The sequence below is a fragment of the Ammodytes marinus genome (assembly GCF_949987685.1).
Source record: "Ammodytes marinus genome assembly, chromosome: 4".
Classification (NCBI taxonomy): Eukaryota; Metazoa; Chordata; class Actinopteri; order Uranoscopiformes; family Ammodytidae; genus Ammodytes; species Ammodytes marinus.
In genome coordinates this window covers 8,067,861-8,081,871 of record NC_137233.1, presented here as the reverse complement: position 1 = coordinate 8,081,871, position 14,011 = coordinate 8,067,861, and the positions used below count along the sequence as shown (strand labels likewise).

At 40.7% G+C, this 14,011-nt stretch overlaps 1 protein-coding gene across 1 annotated transcript in view; it reads right to left on the bottom strand.

Annotated features, from left to right (window-relative positions):
• Nucleotides 1-298: 298 nt before the first annotated feature.
• The window catches only part of arhgap9 (Rho GTPase activating protein 9), a gene marked incomplete at its 5' end in the record, with an annotated part of 28,320 nt that continues 14,607 nt past the window's right edge, over nt 299-14,011 (bottom strand). Inside the window, 14 exons of the mRNA XM_080025422.1 lie at nt 299-490; nt 2,808-2,913; nt 4,775-4,909; nt 6,074-6,127; nt 6,524-6,601; nt 7,638-7,736; nt 8,971-9,090; nt 9,687-9,792; nt 10,331-10,429; nt 11,024-11,119; nt 11,505-11,592; nt 11,739-11,800; nt 12,774-12,878; nt 13,030-13,176. Of these exons, the coding sequence (XP_079881548.1) occupies nt 304-490; nt 2,808-2,913; nt 4,775-4,909; nt 6,074-6,127; nt 6,524-6,601; nt 7,638-7,736; nt 8,971-9,090; nt 9,687-9,792; nt 10,331-10,429; nt 11,024-11,119; nt 11,505-11,592; nt 11,739-11,800; nt 12,774-12,878; nt 13,030-13,176 (1,482 nt within the window). The 3' untranslated portion in view covers nt 299-303. The remainder of the gene's footprint in view (nt 491-2,807; nt 2,914-4,774; nt 4,910-6,073; nt 6,128-6,523; nt 6,602-7,637; nt 7,737-8,970; nt 9,091-9,686; nt 9,793-10,330; nt 10,430-11,023; nt 11,120-11,504; nt 11,593-11,738; nt 11,801-12,773; nt 12,879-13,029; nt 13,177-14,011) is intronic.

Sequence of the window (14,011 nt, the reverse complement as noted above, 5' to 3'; positions counted from 1 at the left end):
CATTTCAGCGGTAAAAGGACACTGGTGCGCTGAGTATTGCAGCTAAAATTGAGTTTGTTTTACTATTATTGTTTTAACATGGGCTTTATATGGAGACCAGATGGGATGATTAGCAGCTTTTCTGTCCTGGCTCTTTTTTTAAGCCCGTAATTATCTTTTTTGATGTGAAATCCATTTCCCCTCACCACATGACAGGGCGAAGGGGACAAACGTTGCACTAGTTGTGCTTTGGTCTGATCTGGGAGCTTTTATTGACCCCCCCCCCCCCCCTTTTCCCCCCATAACAGTCTGTCCGAAAAACGATCAAGACGCGCCTCTCGTTCCAAAGATGTGGTCAAACTCGCTGAGGATGAGCTCCACCGCCTGGTTCTGGTAGACCATGTTCACCGCCATGTTGCCATTGTCCCGCTCAGGGCGCATCAGGGTCGGCCCGAACACAATGCCGATGTTTTGGGTGGTCATACGGTTGTCGCCTGAGTGCTCCAACACACTGCAACACAGAGAAAATAGATGAGTTTTAACAACATCTAGAATAAACAAAAAGTGGTTCTGGATAACAGATTTTGAATTAATGCAGCTTGTAGGTTTCAATTATTTAGTCACACTAGTGGTATTGTTCTAGGGGATGGCAGTGTTGGTCCGTGCAACCACTTTCGCACAGATTGAGACACTTCAGCATCTATCTGATGGATTACCGTGACATTTTGCAACAACATTAACTATTGTCAGCTGATGTGCTTGTGTAATGACTCGTGTGATCCTCAAGTGCCACCATGAGGTCGGCATTTGTGGTTTTCGAGATGAAAAGTCTTGAAATTCTGCAGATGCATTTATTTCTCCCTGAGGGGTCAATTGTCATACCTTGTTATAACACTGTAAAAACTGATGATTTTTTCAGCAGGTCAAAATTTGTGAGATACAAATTATGTCCAAGACATTCTCGTCGACCTCAGCTGTAGTTTGTGTTTGGTGCTAATTAGAAAACGTTAGCATGTGTACAAATGCAGATACGTCGTGGACATGAACATCCATGCACTACTGTGTGCACGCAACATGCTAAACTAAGATGTAAAACGTGACAAAATGCAGCATGTTAGTGTTGTCAATTTAATTAGCATTTAGATCAAAGCCCCCCTGTGCCTAAGTACAGCCCTTTAAGTGCTGCTAGCAAGGATTAACAGACTGAGAAGCAACTTCTTCCCCAGTGCTGTAGCCTCCATCATTCCCCCCTCCCCTCCCCTACCCTCTCCATGCACACACTCACCTGCAAATACAACCTATAGCTGCTAAGGATTACTGTCAAAAACCGGAAGCACTATTGCCCTTTAAATCGATTGCAATGGTCCATATTAACAGTATGCCTTTGTTTATATATTTTCCTTTTCCTTTATTTATTTTTTAAAATCTTTATTTATTACTGCTGCTGCATTGATTGCCAACAACATAATGTCCATACAATGACAATAAAGTATCTGGGATCTTGCAACTTGAAGGCAGTACACACTTAGTCTTGCTTGAATTGATCTTTTGGGATTACAGGCGTATAGATGACTGCTAACTGCCTGCACAGCTTCATGCCTGTGGTCGGCAAGTGACATCTTTATGAATCCTACAAACACGGCAGAGCATTTTCTACATCCTGTCTTTGCATGCATGTTCACGTCAATGTATCATCATTTTACACTCCACATTGGTGCACATAAGTGTCTAATTCTGCTGCCCGCATCCACCTATATTGGTGGGGGGTGGGGGGGGACAGGAATGGGTTTGAAGCCACAGCATGAGGCATTCTTCTAAAAATGCCATTCCCACCAAGCCACAGGAGCAGCCAGCAATTGCTCAAAACTTCCACATTAAAAAGAGAGGAGGAAAAAAGAGAGAAAGGGAAAAAAAACGGAGGGAGCGAACGAGGGAGGGAGGGAATAGAGAGAAGAGAGGAGAGAGGTTCCAGTGGTGGCGGCGGTGGTGTTGGTATGCCTTCCAGCAGACGAACCACAAGGCTCCCATGGGACCTTCGAGGCAAGGAAGAGAGTGAGGGAGGGAGGGAGAACGGCACGGAAAGAGGAGGAAGAAAGGAAGGAAGAGGAAAAGGAGAAGATAGAAAGAGAGAGAATAGTCTTTATTGTCATCGTACATTTACAACGGAATTGGATGCAGTCCTATCAGTGCACTTTGTCTATGTAGAAGAAAAGAGGGAATAGAATGAAGAGGAAGTATAGCGAGAGGGAGAGAAAGATAATAAATGAGAACCAGAACGAGTGACAGGCGGGGAGAGAAAATGAGAGAAAGACACAGAGTTGACAAATTCATGGGGCCCCACCACCACACCCTGGCACAAACACGGGCCTCAGAACACGAACGCTCACCCCTGGAGTGGAAGAAGGGGAAAACCATAGGCGGTAAAAAACACACTTTTTATGTACTGTAAAAAAAGGAACTGGCTCGCGGGACATGGTACACCATTGATCTGGCTCCAGCCGTTTCATCTTCACACGGACGCAAACTTAACAACAGTGTGATCCCTGGTACAGCGCTGGCATATGCGCAACAAGCCGCCGCGGCCAAAATAATCCCTTATGACTGAGAATGAGTTGAGGAAACTGCTCCCTCTTGTGGTCAGATTTTAAAAGACCAAAAAAAAAAGTGATTTTTTATTTTCCTAAGAGGGCATCTGGTTTATACCTTTAAGCTGAAATGTTCCAAAGGAAACATTTCTGCTTTATCAATATGTTCCAGTTTCAGGGTTAGACCAAATGGAAACGAGCACCGGAGATGTTCTGTGTGTGTGTGTGTGGTTTTCCTCTCACCGTCTGAGGTGGCGACACATGAACTGCAGTGTGTCGTGGTTGGGTGGAGGCATGTTGAGCACCAGACACTTCAGACGATGCACTTTGTCCATGTAGTCCGACATCTCTGCAACACGAGAGGGCAAGAGAGAGACGCGTCACATCCCAATAAATGGAGTCATTTGCATTCAATTTCAACTGCTTTATTAGCATAGGAAAACCTGATTTACATCCGCTATCTGATATCACATTATATCTTATTAGCAAGCATACAATATCTAGTCTGATATAGCAGCGTGCAGTTATCAACTATCACTGATGAACTCCTGATCACCCCCTGTGCAAAAGGTTTCATGGATTAATGAGAAACGTTTATAACCGAGAATGTATTTAAATCTTTTATCTTTTTTGATATGCAAGTTTTATCACTGAATATTTTTTTTGTAAAACCAGATTATCTACTGTTTAACGGATAAGAAAAATATATATCTGTATGATATATGATGCAATTGTATTGATGAAAAACACAGTTAAGGGAAAAGTTTGGTGACTTTATTTTTCTTTTCTTTTTTTAAACTTTGATTTTGTTGAAAACAGTTGAGTGTTTTACTGCATGTAAGCCTGATTTGGTCAATTCCTCATTCTTTTCAGCACTATTAAAAACATCATTGCTGCACTGGATGATCCTTTGATTATGATGAACATGGCAAGTATTGTTTATTTTGAGTCTCTTTATTTGGCGTAGCTGTTCCCTCAACCTATAGTGCCCTGTTATAGTTGTGGCCTGTTTTCAACAGTGGAAAGGCGGGCAATGACAGGATAGGCAAGTCAACGAAGTGTTGGTTTTGGTCTTTTCATGACATATGTTGACAAGAAAAATATAGAATAATGTCTTATAGTGGTGTCAAAATGCAAATGTGATTATGTTATTGTGATGAAGGGAGGCACATGGAAAAATTCAGCAAAGATTAAGGGTTTACACTGATGGTTTACACTGAGGGTTTTTTTGAAAAGTAAAACCATCGCATAATTTTAATTCAACACTGCTCAATAAATTTCACTTTTGTCAGTCTATAATTATTCCTCCAGTATAGGAATGTACGTCATTTTCTTTTTGGAAAGCACCACTTTGGTTTTTTTCTGACTCTGTAGATCTCTCATGATATATGTGGCTTTGTTCAACATTTTCTAGAGTTGGACAAAAAACATAATAAAAAAAAACACTGTATTCTATAATGAAGAAAATAACTTCCACCACAGCTTGACAAAGCGTGAAAGCACCCGCGTACAGAGGGGGGTGAACTCTCTAACCAAGGCTGCCCTGGTTTTGACTCATGTCAACCACAGCAATGTTGTGAGCATTCAAAATAAAAGCACATCAGAGGGAACATAAAGTGAGAATAAAAAGTATTTTATGTGGGCATTCTGGTGGCCCAGAGGTTTAAGACGCTGATTATGTAAAAGCAACATTCTCACTTTGAGTCCGGTTAGGGACGTTTATATACATGTCATCCATGTTCTCTCTCTTCCCTTTCTGTAGTGGAACCTAAATCATTTCCTTTACCAATCTTGCAGGATGTAACGTTTCTGTACTTGTGCTTTCCAAAAGACAATAGTTCCAAAAAAAGGAGGAACAAGGCAGATTTAAACAAAATCCATAAGCACAAAAAAAAACTTTCCAAATGATGTCTTACATATTCGGTCTGTCACCTTTTTGAATGTCTTTGCAACGCGTCCTACTTGGTTAACTTACTTAAAAAAAAAAGTTTTTATTGTTTGTAACTGATGCCTGGTTAACGACAATAGCATACATTTTTGTTATCAAAATACAGAGGTGATAATTTGCCGTTTAATTAGAATTTAATTTTTATTACGTATAAACTTTGTGAGCAGCGAGGAAATCTCAAAGACACTAAGATCTCTACACTAGGTGGAAGGGTATGTACAATATGAAGAGAATAAAGATGGGGCTGTAGCTGGTCACTCACTGACTGTCTCCACGATGTCTGTGAAGAAGCCAAAGGGCACCAGGGGCTCGGGGAGCTCACGGAAGAAGAGCTTCAAAGCTCCTGTGATAACGTGAATGTCTTCCCAATCGCTCTGGTCCAAATCCAGCTTCTCCTCTGAGAGACAAACAAAGGAGGGGGACATTTAGACAGGGTCCCAGGAGGTAAACAAAAAGCAAGGCAATAAGAAAAGAAGAGAAAAAAAAAAATAGAATTAAAAGGTGGAGTCGGCATTTCTGGAGAATGCTTGTTGTCAAAATGTTATTTTTTTTTTTTAAATCAGTGATTTTTTTCATCACAACCGCTACCTGTACGTGCTGTGTGTCTGCTGTAAAAATAAAAATAAAGACAGTGTTAATATACAGTCTAGGCTCTGTAAATGGGAATGTTTCTAGCTAGGTTGGGCCCCCTTTGTTTACATACCCTGTGTGTGTATGGGACCATTTCACAGAGCCTAGGCTGTGTTTTAACACTGGATTTTTTTTCTAGTTTACAGTAGGCCTACGGACAGGTAGTGAAGAGATATTCACTGATTTTGACAAAAAGGGATTTTGTGTACAAGCAATCTCCAGAACCGCTGACTCCAGCTTTAAGGGAGAAAGAAGTGGCATCACAGCAATGTGAACAGAGCAGAGCGTCAATCTGTGTCAGTGTTACAAGGCGGAACATGAAGGCTTGTTGCAGCTGCGGGAGGGAGATAGAAATGCTCTGTGAAAGTAAGAAAAAGACACAGAAGCACAAACACATGTAAAAGCAGACATTTTTTCTAAAATCCAAGCACGACCAATGCTTCTCAAATTGGATCATACGGACCAGAGGGAAGAAAACAAAGAGCTTTAGTTTGACCTACATTTTCGGAAGTTAGATATTCATGATGCAAACAAGAATCTATTGATGAGAAACATTCGTGAGATAGATGCTGCTGTATGGATAGATTGCGTCACAACACATGTGTAGCTGATTCTCCGTTTCATCCACTTGGTGGCAGCCATGGACCGTGAGTCAATTCACTGTACAGCCTGCTGTCTGTTATTACATCAGAAAAGAAGACAACTTAAAGCAGAAAAAGCCTTAAGGGACACACATACATTAAGGCAAATGGTAGCACAACCAGCAAACTGCTCAGCGCATGGCTTTCGCTGCACCTCAGTAGGCGGGTGGTTTTGGTTTGAGTTTAGACTGAGGCGTTCACATTATGTTAAAGCACAGCGAGGAGGCACAGAGTAAAAGCAGTGCCCAGAGCCGCAGGGGGGGGGGAGGGGGTTGTTGGTCCGGATCTACCTTGTACAAACTCAGCCGGGAACATGTAACGGCCGTCTGTAGTCACTGCTCGCTCTGCAAAAAAATTGTTACACAGTCAAGTCAGTCGGCTTTTTCTCTGCGTCTGCTTTATCAGAAAGGATGGAGGTATAGTGAGGCCATGACAGGTTTCAAGCAGGTGAACAGCGAGTGTGCGTGTGTGTGTGTGTGTGTGTGTGTGTGTGTGTGTGTGTGTGTGTGTGTGTGCGTGTGTGTGTGTGTGTGTGTGTGTGTGTGTGATAAGAGTGAACAAAACCGCATGAGATGGCATGTATCTTGAATTATAGAGGTATGAAAATAAGAGGAAGAGATACAATTCAATGATTTCTGAGAAGTCCAACTTCCGCTGCCCCCACTTCCCCTCCCCCCTCCCCCGACATTTTTTTTCAATTCATGATGAGATGAAAAAGTTGACTTTCTTCCCCTCCTCACCGTGGTCCACCAGGAAGCGTAGTTTCTGAATCACCGCCAGGTTCCCGGATACTCTGTAGATGCCGTCAGACTCCAGTCCTGAAACATAGCACACACAGCAGGTGAGAAGGGGGAATCTCCACTTGTGTGTCGAAGTATCTACTCATATCAAAACCAAATTGACACGTTTTATATAAGTTATATTTTTATCCACGATCACACATCCTCTTATGAATAGTTAGAAAACTTCCTCTTCACGTTGCATAGCGTGTTGCTGGATGAAGTGCACCTCCCTGGTTTCAATGTCAGAGGTTGAAGAACAAGTCAGGCTCTTATGACTCATCGATTATTAATATCTGATCAGAGTTTCGCGTTTAAAATAGAAACAGCTCAAAGTCATAAGGAGCAAACATTGTCTAGATAGCTTTATAACCTTTATAAGAGCTGAAATAAAAATTGAAAAAGAAGTGATCATTTTCATAGTTTTCTCACATTTGTGATTCCAGCTTCTAAAATGAAATATCTTTGATCCTTGAACTGAAATAAGCAATAGGACGACATAACCTTTTGGTAACAGAGATATATAAAAAAAATATATCGAACGGGTCAAAAAAGAGATAAACCTCGGAAAATACAGAAGAGTAAGGAACCTCTCTCCCAGGACAAACAAACACGCTTGTTAGTTCATACAATCAACCTTATTTATTTTCTACTTCAAATGATTATCAACTGTTACTTTCCCTTTTTTCAGTCTGTCACAACCTTGAATATAAATGTCTCCACCTGAAAAGTCTCCACAGAAATATTTAATTCATCAAAAAACATGTTTTTAAAGCCTTTGTGGTCAGAACACTGAATTATTTGTGGACTTTAAATATTTACTAGCAGCATTGTATCTAAACAGCATCCAAACAACTCTTGTTTTCTCTCATTTAGATCTTCTCTCTGGCGGGCAGCTGTCACAACTTTTTTTATCTGTGCGTTTCAGTTCAGCTCTCAATCACACACATTTATCAGTACATTTTTGTCGGATGAATTTTACGTCACGGAGCTAAAAGAGGATTGGGGGTGGGTGGTGTTTTCTGTGTGTGTGTGTGTGTGTGTGTGTGTGTGTGTGTGTGTGTAGCGACTGTACCTCTCTTCTCCACAGCCTCAGTACAAAGTTTGACGAAGCGAGGGACAGTGCTCTTCTCTCTCTCGCAGAGCATCTCCAGACGACAGCCAAACACCTGATCTGAAGGGTGATGACAGGCACAAACACACACACACACACACACACACACACACACACACACACACACACACACACACACACACACACACACACACACACACACACACACACACACACACACACACACACACACACACACACACACACACACACACACACACACACACACACACACACACACACACACACACACACACACACACACACACACACACACACACACACACGCTTTTTATCTGTTCAGAAGTTTTTTTTCTCTCACTCAGCTAACTGTGCCAACACATGATGTAAGAGCTACAAGCTCAAGATAATCTGGTGCTGAATTTACTCTTCACAATGGAAGAAAAACCTCCATGTTTTTCGACTCTGTTCCCAGCAGATTGGAGGCTCACCATTGATGATGCAATACTACACTGTACTGTATACAATATAGGGTGGGAAAAAAAAATATCATACGCAACCCCTTCACATCAGAGAGTACGCTTCCATTATTCTGCTGTATGATCAAGTTGTCTTATCTTTGATACAGCCTGTGCTGACTACTGATATAAAACATGAGAACCACAATCACTTTAACCATCATTCAATTAGGTTGTCTATTATTCAGTTATACTTTTCCTTGTAGATTGTTAAGTATTCATCACTCTGTTATAAATGGACAGATGCCTCCATTGGTCTGAACTAACCATAACTAACATGCAGAGCGACCATGTTACGCCTCCTAGTGGATGAGGTAACACCTTTTTGCTAAAAGTCAATGGTATAATGCTGTTGTGGCTGGATGCTGGCAGAGTTGTTTTATCTTTGAAAAGGAGCTGTGAGGAGAAGAACAGCTTTTCAAAAATAATTATCATATCAGCATGAAGTCTCTGAACTCCACTGAAAGATATCCCCTCATTTGTACACTTCCTCGGTTTGCAACAGAACGATACATTTGGTTGTTTTTCAACAGTTTCGGTTCTCTTTCACACCTATTGTTTCACCCCTATCAGGAGCAGAGAAAAAATGCAGGGGCATAAGCCACGTGAGAATGTCCTTCTCACTCATTGGTCAGATGTGTCTGGGGCTGGAGCAATAACATAGATCCTGAAATGCCCTACAATTGGTCAGAATTTACATGTCGGAAAACTATACTTTATATAGGGGGGCCATGGACTCCTGTTATTCAACACTGCACTGCAAACCCGCTGAATAATTTGCATCCAAAAGTAAAACTTCAAAAAGTGAATGTCACCTTTAATGAGGCCTTTCTCCTGCAGCGCCTGCAGAGGAGGCCTCTTCAGGATCAGCTTCTTCAGACGGCTCTTCACCCTCTTCCTCTCTGTGTTCTCCAGGTTGGACGCAGAGCGAGGAACTGTGGAGGGAGGAGAGGGAGAGGGAGAGGGAGCGAGAGAGATTATTTTCCACTGGGCCTGTGTGCAAATGTAAGTGTTAGACTGGAAGGAGGAGAGGACGGAGGGATGGAAGAAGCCTGTATTGGAGGTTTACCGATGGGACATTCAAAGCAATGCTTAAATGACGGAGAAGATAATTCTCTTGGTAAATGCAATAGTTTGTAAAGTTATAGCTTTGTGGAAACGTATTGGTTTATTTATTTGATCTGTCCTGGCTGATTACATTTTTTACTTTCAACCGTACTCTATTTTTAGATTTCGTATTGTTGTCCATCATCTTGTATTGTACTGTAATTGGATGCTGAATGTGGTGTATGAGAATTGTTTGTGTTTGTTGTGCTAATGTATAAGGGTTAGTCTTCTTTCATGGCCCGGTCACTCTTGGAAAATACATTTTAATCTCAATGCGTTATTTTTTTACCTGGTTAAATAATATTGAATTTAGAGAAGAAGAATGAGTGTGATGGAGTGAGAGTAAAGCTGAGGTGGAGTGGGAGAAAGCAGGGTCCAAATGCAGTAACAAGAGGCCTTGCATGACGATTGCAATGTGACTTACGTGACGTTTTCCTCTCATCCTCGTCTCCACTGTGTTCCAGCATCTCCACGCTGCCCGCTCGCCTCAGGGAGTAAAGCAGGACATTGTCTAACGGGTTCTCACGGTCCTGGAAGGCACACACAAGAGGGAGATATTGCTTGCAGTGTCAACTGATTCATATACAAACGTAACACTACAAACTGGTGGATCAGGGCAAGTCCAACAGAGTTGCAGAGAAGCATTTAAATGAGAGCTTATCTGCTATTTGAGGATTAAGAGGGGTTTAAAAAAAGTCTACATCTGATTACAGTAAGTGGGCTGATTTATGATGGTATATATCAGGGCCTTTGTAGGGAAAAAGATAATAATACATAGCTGGGAGATAATTTATTTTATCATTATTTATTTTTTTATTGTTATTATTTTTATTATGAATTATCTTAATATGTTTTTGGTTGAAAAGATAAAAACTCAAATAACATGACAGGAAAGAGTTAAATGATGTGGATCACTGTGTATTGCAATGAAAGGCACCTTATTCTTATACACTAAGGCTGTGACATTATTTTCATGCAAAGGAAACCCCTTTTACCACTAATAGAGAAGTGGTACATGGAAAGTACAACTGTGTGTGTTTGTGTGTGTGTGTGTGGTTTGTGCCTCACCAGTCTGTCGATGACGTTCTGGATGGTGCTGTACCACTCTCTGATCAGAGAGTCCGTCTCTGACTGCAGCAGGAACTCGTTGCCTGTCACTGTCCTCAGCTAGAACACATTCACAAACCAGATTCATTTGTGATATGCAAAAAATTAAAAATTAAATGTCTGCAAAACTCCCCCATTGGGGAAGTGAAGTAAACACATTTTCTCAAATTTTTTCTCATTTCACGTGTCTCCGTCAAACAGTTTCAACTAAAGCTGCAATATGTTAACCTCAATCATGGACTTTTCTTGATTTTAAATGACAGCGCTTAGAATTACACAAAATCTGCAACATTTCACTAGAAAATAAATATTTTTACTGCTTCCTCTTCCACAGTGATGGTCACCCGTAGTGACCGGGTAAATGAAGAGCTTCCTACTCTTACTTCCCTTCATCAGAAATATTATTTTTGGTTTTACTGCTTATCAGATATCATTGTCTGCACTCAAATGTACATCAGCTCAACAACTCTACAAATGAAAATTAAAGGGGTCACTTAAGTCTGAGCATTTTATGCTTACTTATAAACATGTAACAACTTCTTGAATTACTGGGATTCTTTGAGGGTTTTCAAACGCTATCTTGACATCATGCAATTCTCAAGTTTCTTTGAAAAAAAATCTGATTTATTAGTTATTCTACTGTTTTTTTTTTACCTTGAAGACATTCTTCTTGCTGGACAGCTCGTTGGCCCAGTGCAGCTGTGCTCCTCTTAAATCCACACTGCTCTCAGGGCGACTGTTTCCTGGTCTCTGTTTTCAATAAACAGATACACATACAAGAAAAATATATATATTTCATGAATTTGAAAACAGACACACACAAAAAAATCTTTTTGGGAATTTATGGGTGTACTCTCTCAACACTTAGTTGACTGAATCGACCCATATATCTTTCTAAAAATGGCGACCAAATTATTTGACCTTTTTGACTAACCAACCTTCACACACAGCACCTGTTACAGGTTTGTATGACCTGATTTATGAAAAGAGGATTTAATGTGTGCCATTACTGGGACTCAGCTAAACACAAATATACTGTATATTTTGGAATACTGAAAAAGAAACGTATTTATGTCTATGCCACGACATTACCTGGACTAAAATCATTAAACACAGAGATTGTCAGAGGTCTTACCCAGCTGGAAGGTGTCTGCGATTTCGGATCTTTGAAGAAAACCAGACTGTTGCCGACCAACACCACCCAGGAATGGCTCCAGTTTTTCCTGCAACTCAACAAACCCAAGTTTAAGATGGGATTCAGGACAGAAAATCATACATTCCCTTCATTTTTTCCAAACACTATATTCATACAAACGGAAAGATACAATTTAACTTTTTAAACTTTAAGGGCAGCCTCAGGACACCTCACCTTAGTTTCCGCCCTCCTTCTGCAATCTTTGTCTTGTTCAAGAGGCCGGCTTTCTCCAGCTCCTGAGAACACATTCAAAAGTTTTTTAAGTGCACCTGCATCTGCAATATTCACATAGAAATACTTATACTGTCACATTAATATTATCACTCGGAGAAGGCAAAAAATAGCCTGAATGAACAACAAGTTGAAATATTAACAGTAAAATACAGCAGAGGCATTTCTTCCTCTGTGAGACACCGCATCATGAGCAAACCCATTTAACTTGACTGTTGCATCACCAAAAAAATTAAAAATTAAAAAAAGGCAGGAGGGAAGCTGCTCTAAAGTCTCCCACTGCGGTGTGTCCCCGTTTAAAGCAGCCAGAGAACAGAATTAATGCCAACTATGGAGTTATTAGTGTCGAGTACAGTATATAAATACAGTGAGGAAGGCAGGGGATGGAGAGAGCAGAGAAAAAAGAAATAGAGTGCTGATGTAAGATTTGTTTAATTTGCATTTGCACATTAGTTCTCATGCTCAAGGAATTGGAAGATTATGTTTCGGGAAGCTCAAGGGAAATGTATTTCTCCATATACAGAAGTTACCTATACTGTAAATCCAAATCCTCACTTTGGACAGTTAACTCCATTTTTTTTTTTACTTTAAAAAAAGTTGCTCCACTCATAATCTGTCTACAGATATGTCAGTGGATTATGCTAAATAACTGCAAAATCTTCCAAAGGTTAATAGAAAGCCAGAGCTACCAGAGCTTTATGACCATTGCCTTGTATTTGGTGATGGATCTGCGTGTGACAATATTAATGGGCACAACGAATACACATGCAGGATCATATACATTCATTAATTTGCTTGTATAATTAACCCTCTATATGGTGGTTTTATTAGTTTAAAAGGAGGGTTGATAGAGTTGTTCGGGATGCCAAGATGCAGTGCAAAACAGTGTATCACACATATAATATTAAATAAATGTAAAATACTACAATTGCAGGTAGGTCAATTTTATTTAAAGAGTGAAAAGCATAATTGTCTCACCGGTGTGCAGCCGTCACTGTCCGGAGAGCTCTCAGGTGACGGAGACGGAGGCTCCACGACGATGTTGGTCACATTGCAGGAGTAATCTCTACACTGGTGGACCAACTGGGAAAAAGACAGGCAGTGGGCACCATCAGCTGTGTTCATTCATCTCTATGTGTATATCTGCATGTGACTAGTGAAAGTGTATTTGTATTTTTCCTATTCTCTCTGCTTGTCTGTGAATGCTTTTCACACAGTTTGTGACCTCGTGTACCTTGCCGTTCTCAGGCAGGATCATAGACTGTGAGTGGCTGAGCTGCTGCCTGACATCATGCAGGGGGGCGGAGTTATTGAGGTGGGCGTCGGCTTTGCTGAACGCCATGGCGCTCAGGGTGTCGGAGGAGGCGGCGCGCTGCATGCTCTTCACAGGGGTTAAAAGGTCAAGGTCAGGGTTTTTGGGTCAGGTGTAAAAGGCGGATCAAACAAGGGAAAAGAGCAAGCACAAACATATTGTGTGTGAACTAAAACATATATATAACATGCTCCAATTGTATTATTGTATCTGCAGACCTTGTTCAAAGCCATATGAGAGCCAATATGTGTTGTTTTCCTTCTCAATAACTCTATTGAGACTATAGAAGAACCGCTTTCTTTATGTTAAATTAACTGCACCATTAGTATTTAGCCGATGCTCTTGCCTGAGGCCATCTTGAATGAGTGCAATAGTACAATGGGCTTAATTTCCCAAACTATTAAAATCACAAACAAGAAACAGCAGGGAACAACAGAAAAGTCAAGGCCTTTTCCAAAAATATGAGCATGCAGTGTTCAACTCATGCAAACACACATGCAAAACCTTTTCTTTGCCCGTGACTTTTGGTTTTAATTTCTAAGCTGTGTTGTATTAAAGTACAAAACAGTGTGAGTATAACAGTCAATATGTATTTCATTACTATCTACTTTTTTGGAACTTTTCATTCCATGTTGCACTGAAGAAGAGGACCTTTTTCTTATTGATTCAGTTATCTACAGTCGATCTATATGCAGTTAACTTTGTTTTTCTCTTGTTGATGGACAGCAGAGTCGATAAAAGGTAAAAAAAAATAAAAAATAAAGTGGAAAAAAATAAAAAGTGGGACAGTCAGGGAATCATTCTTGCTTATGTTTGAATGGCCCCTGACTTTGGTCAACAGCTGAGCATACTCCCTCAGCATCCGCACTTCAACAGATTTTCTTATCTTTGTCTGCTCTCAGTT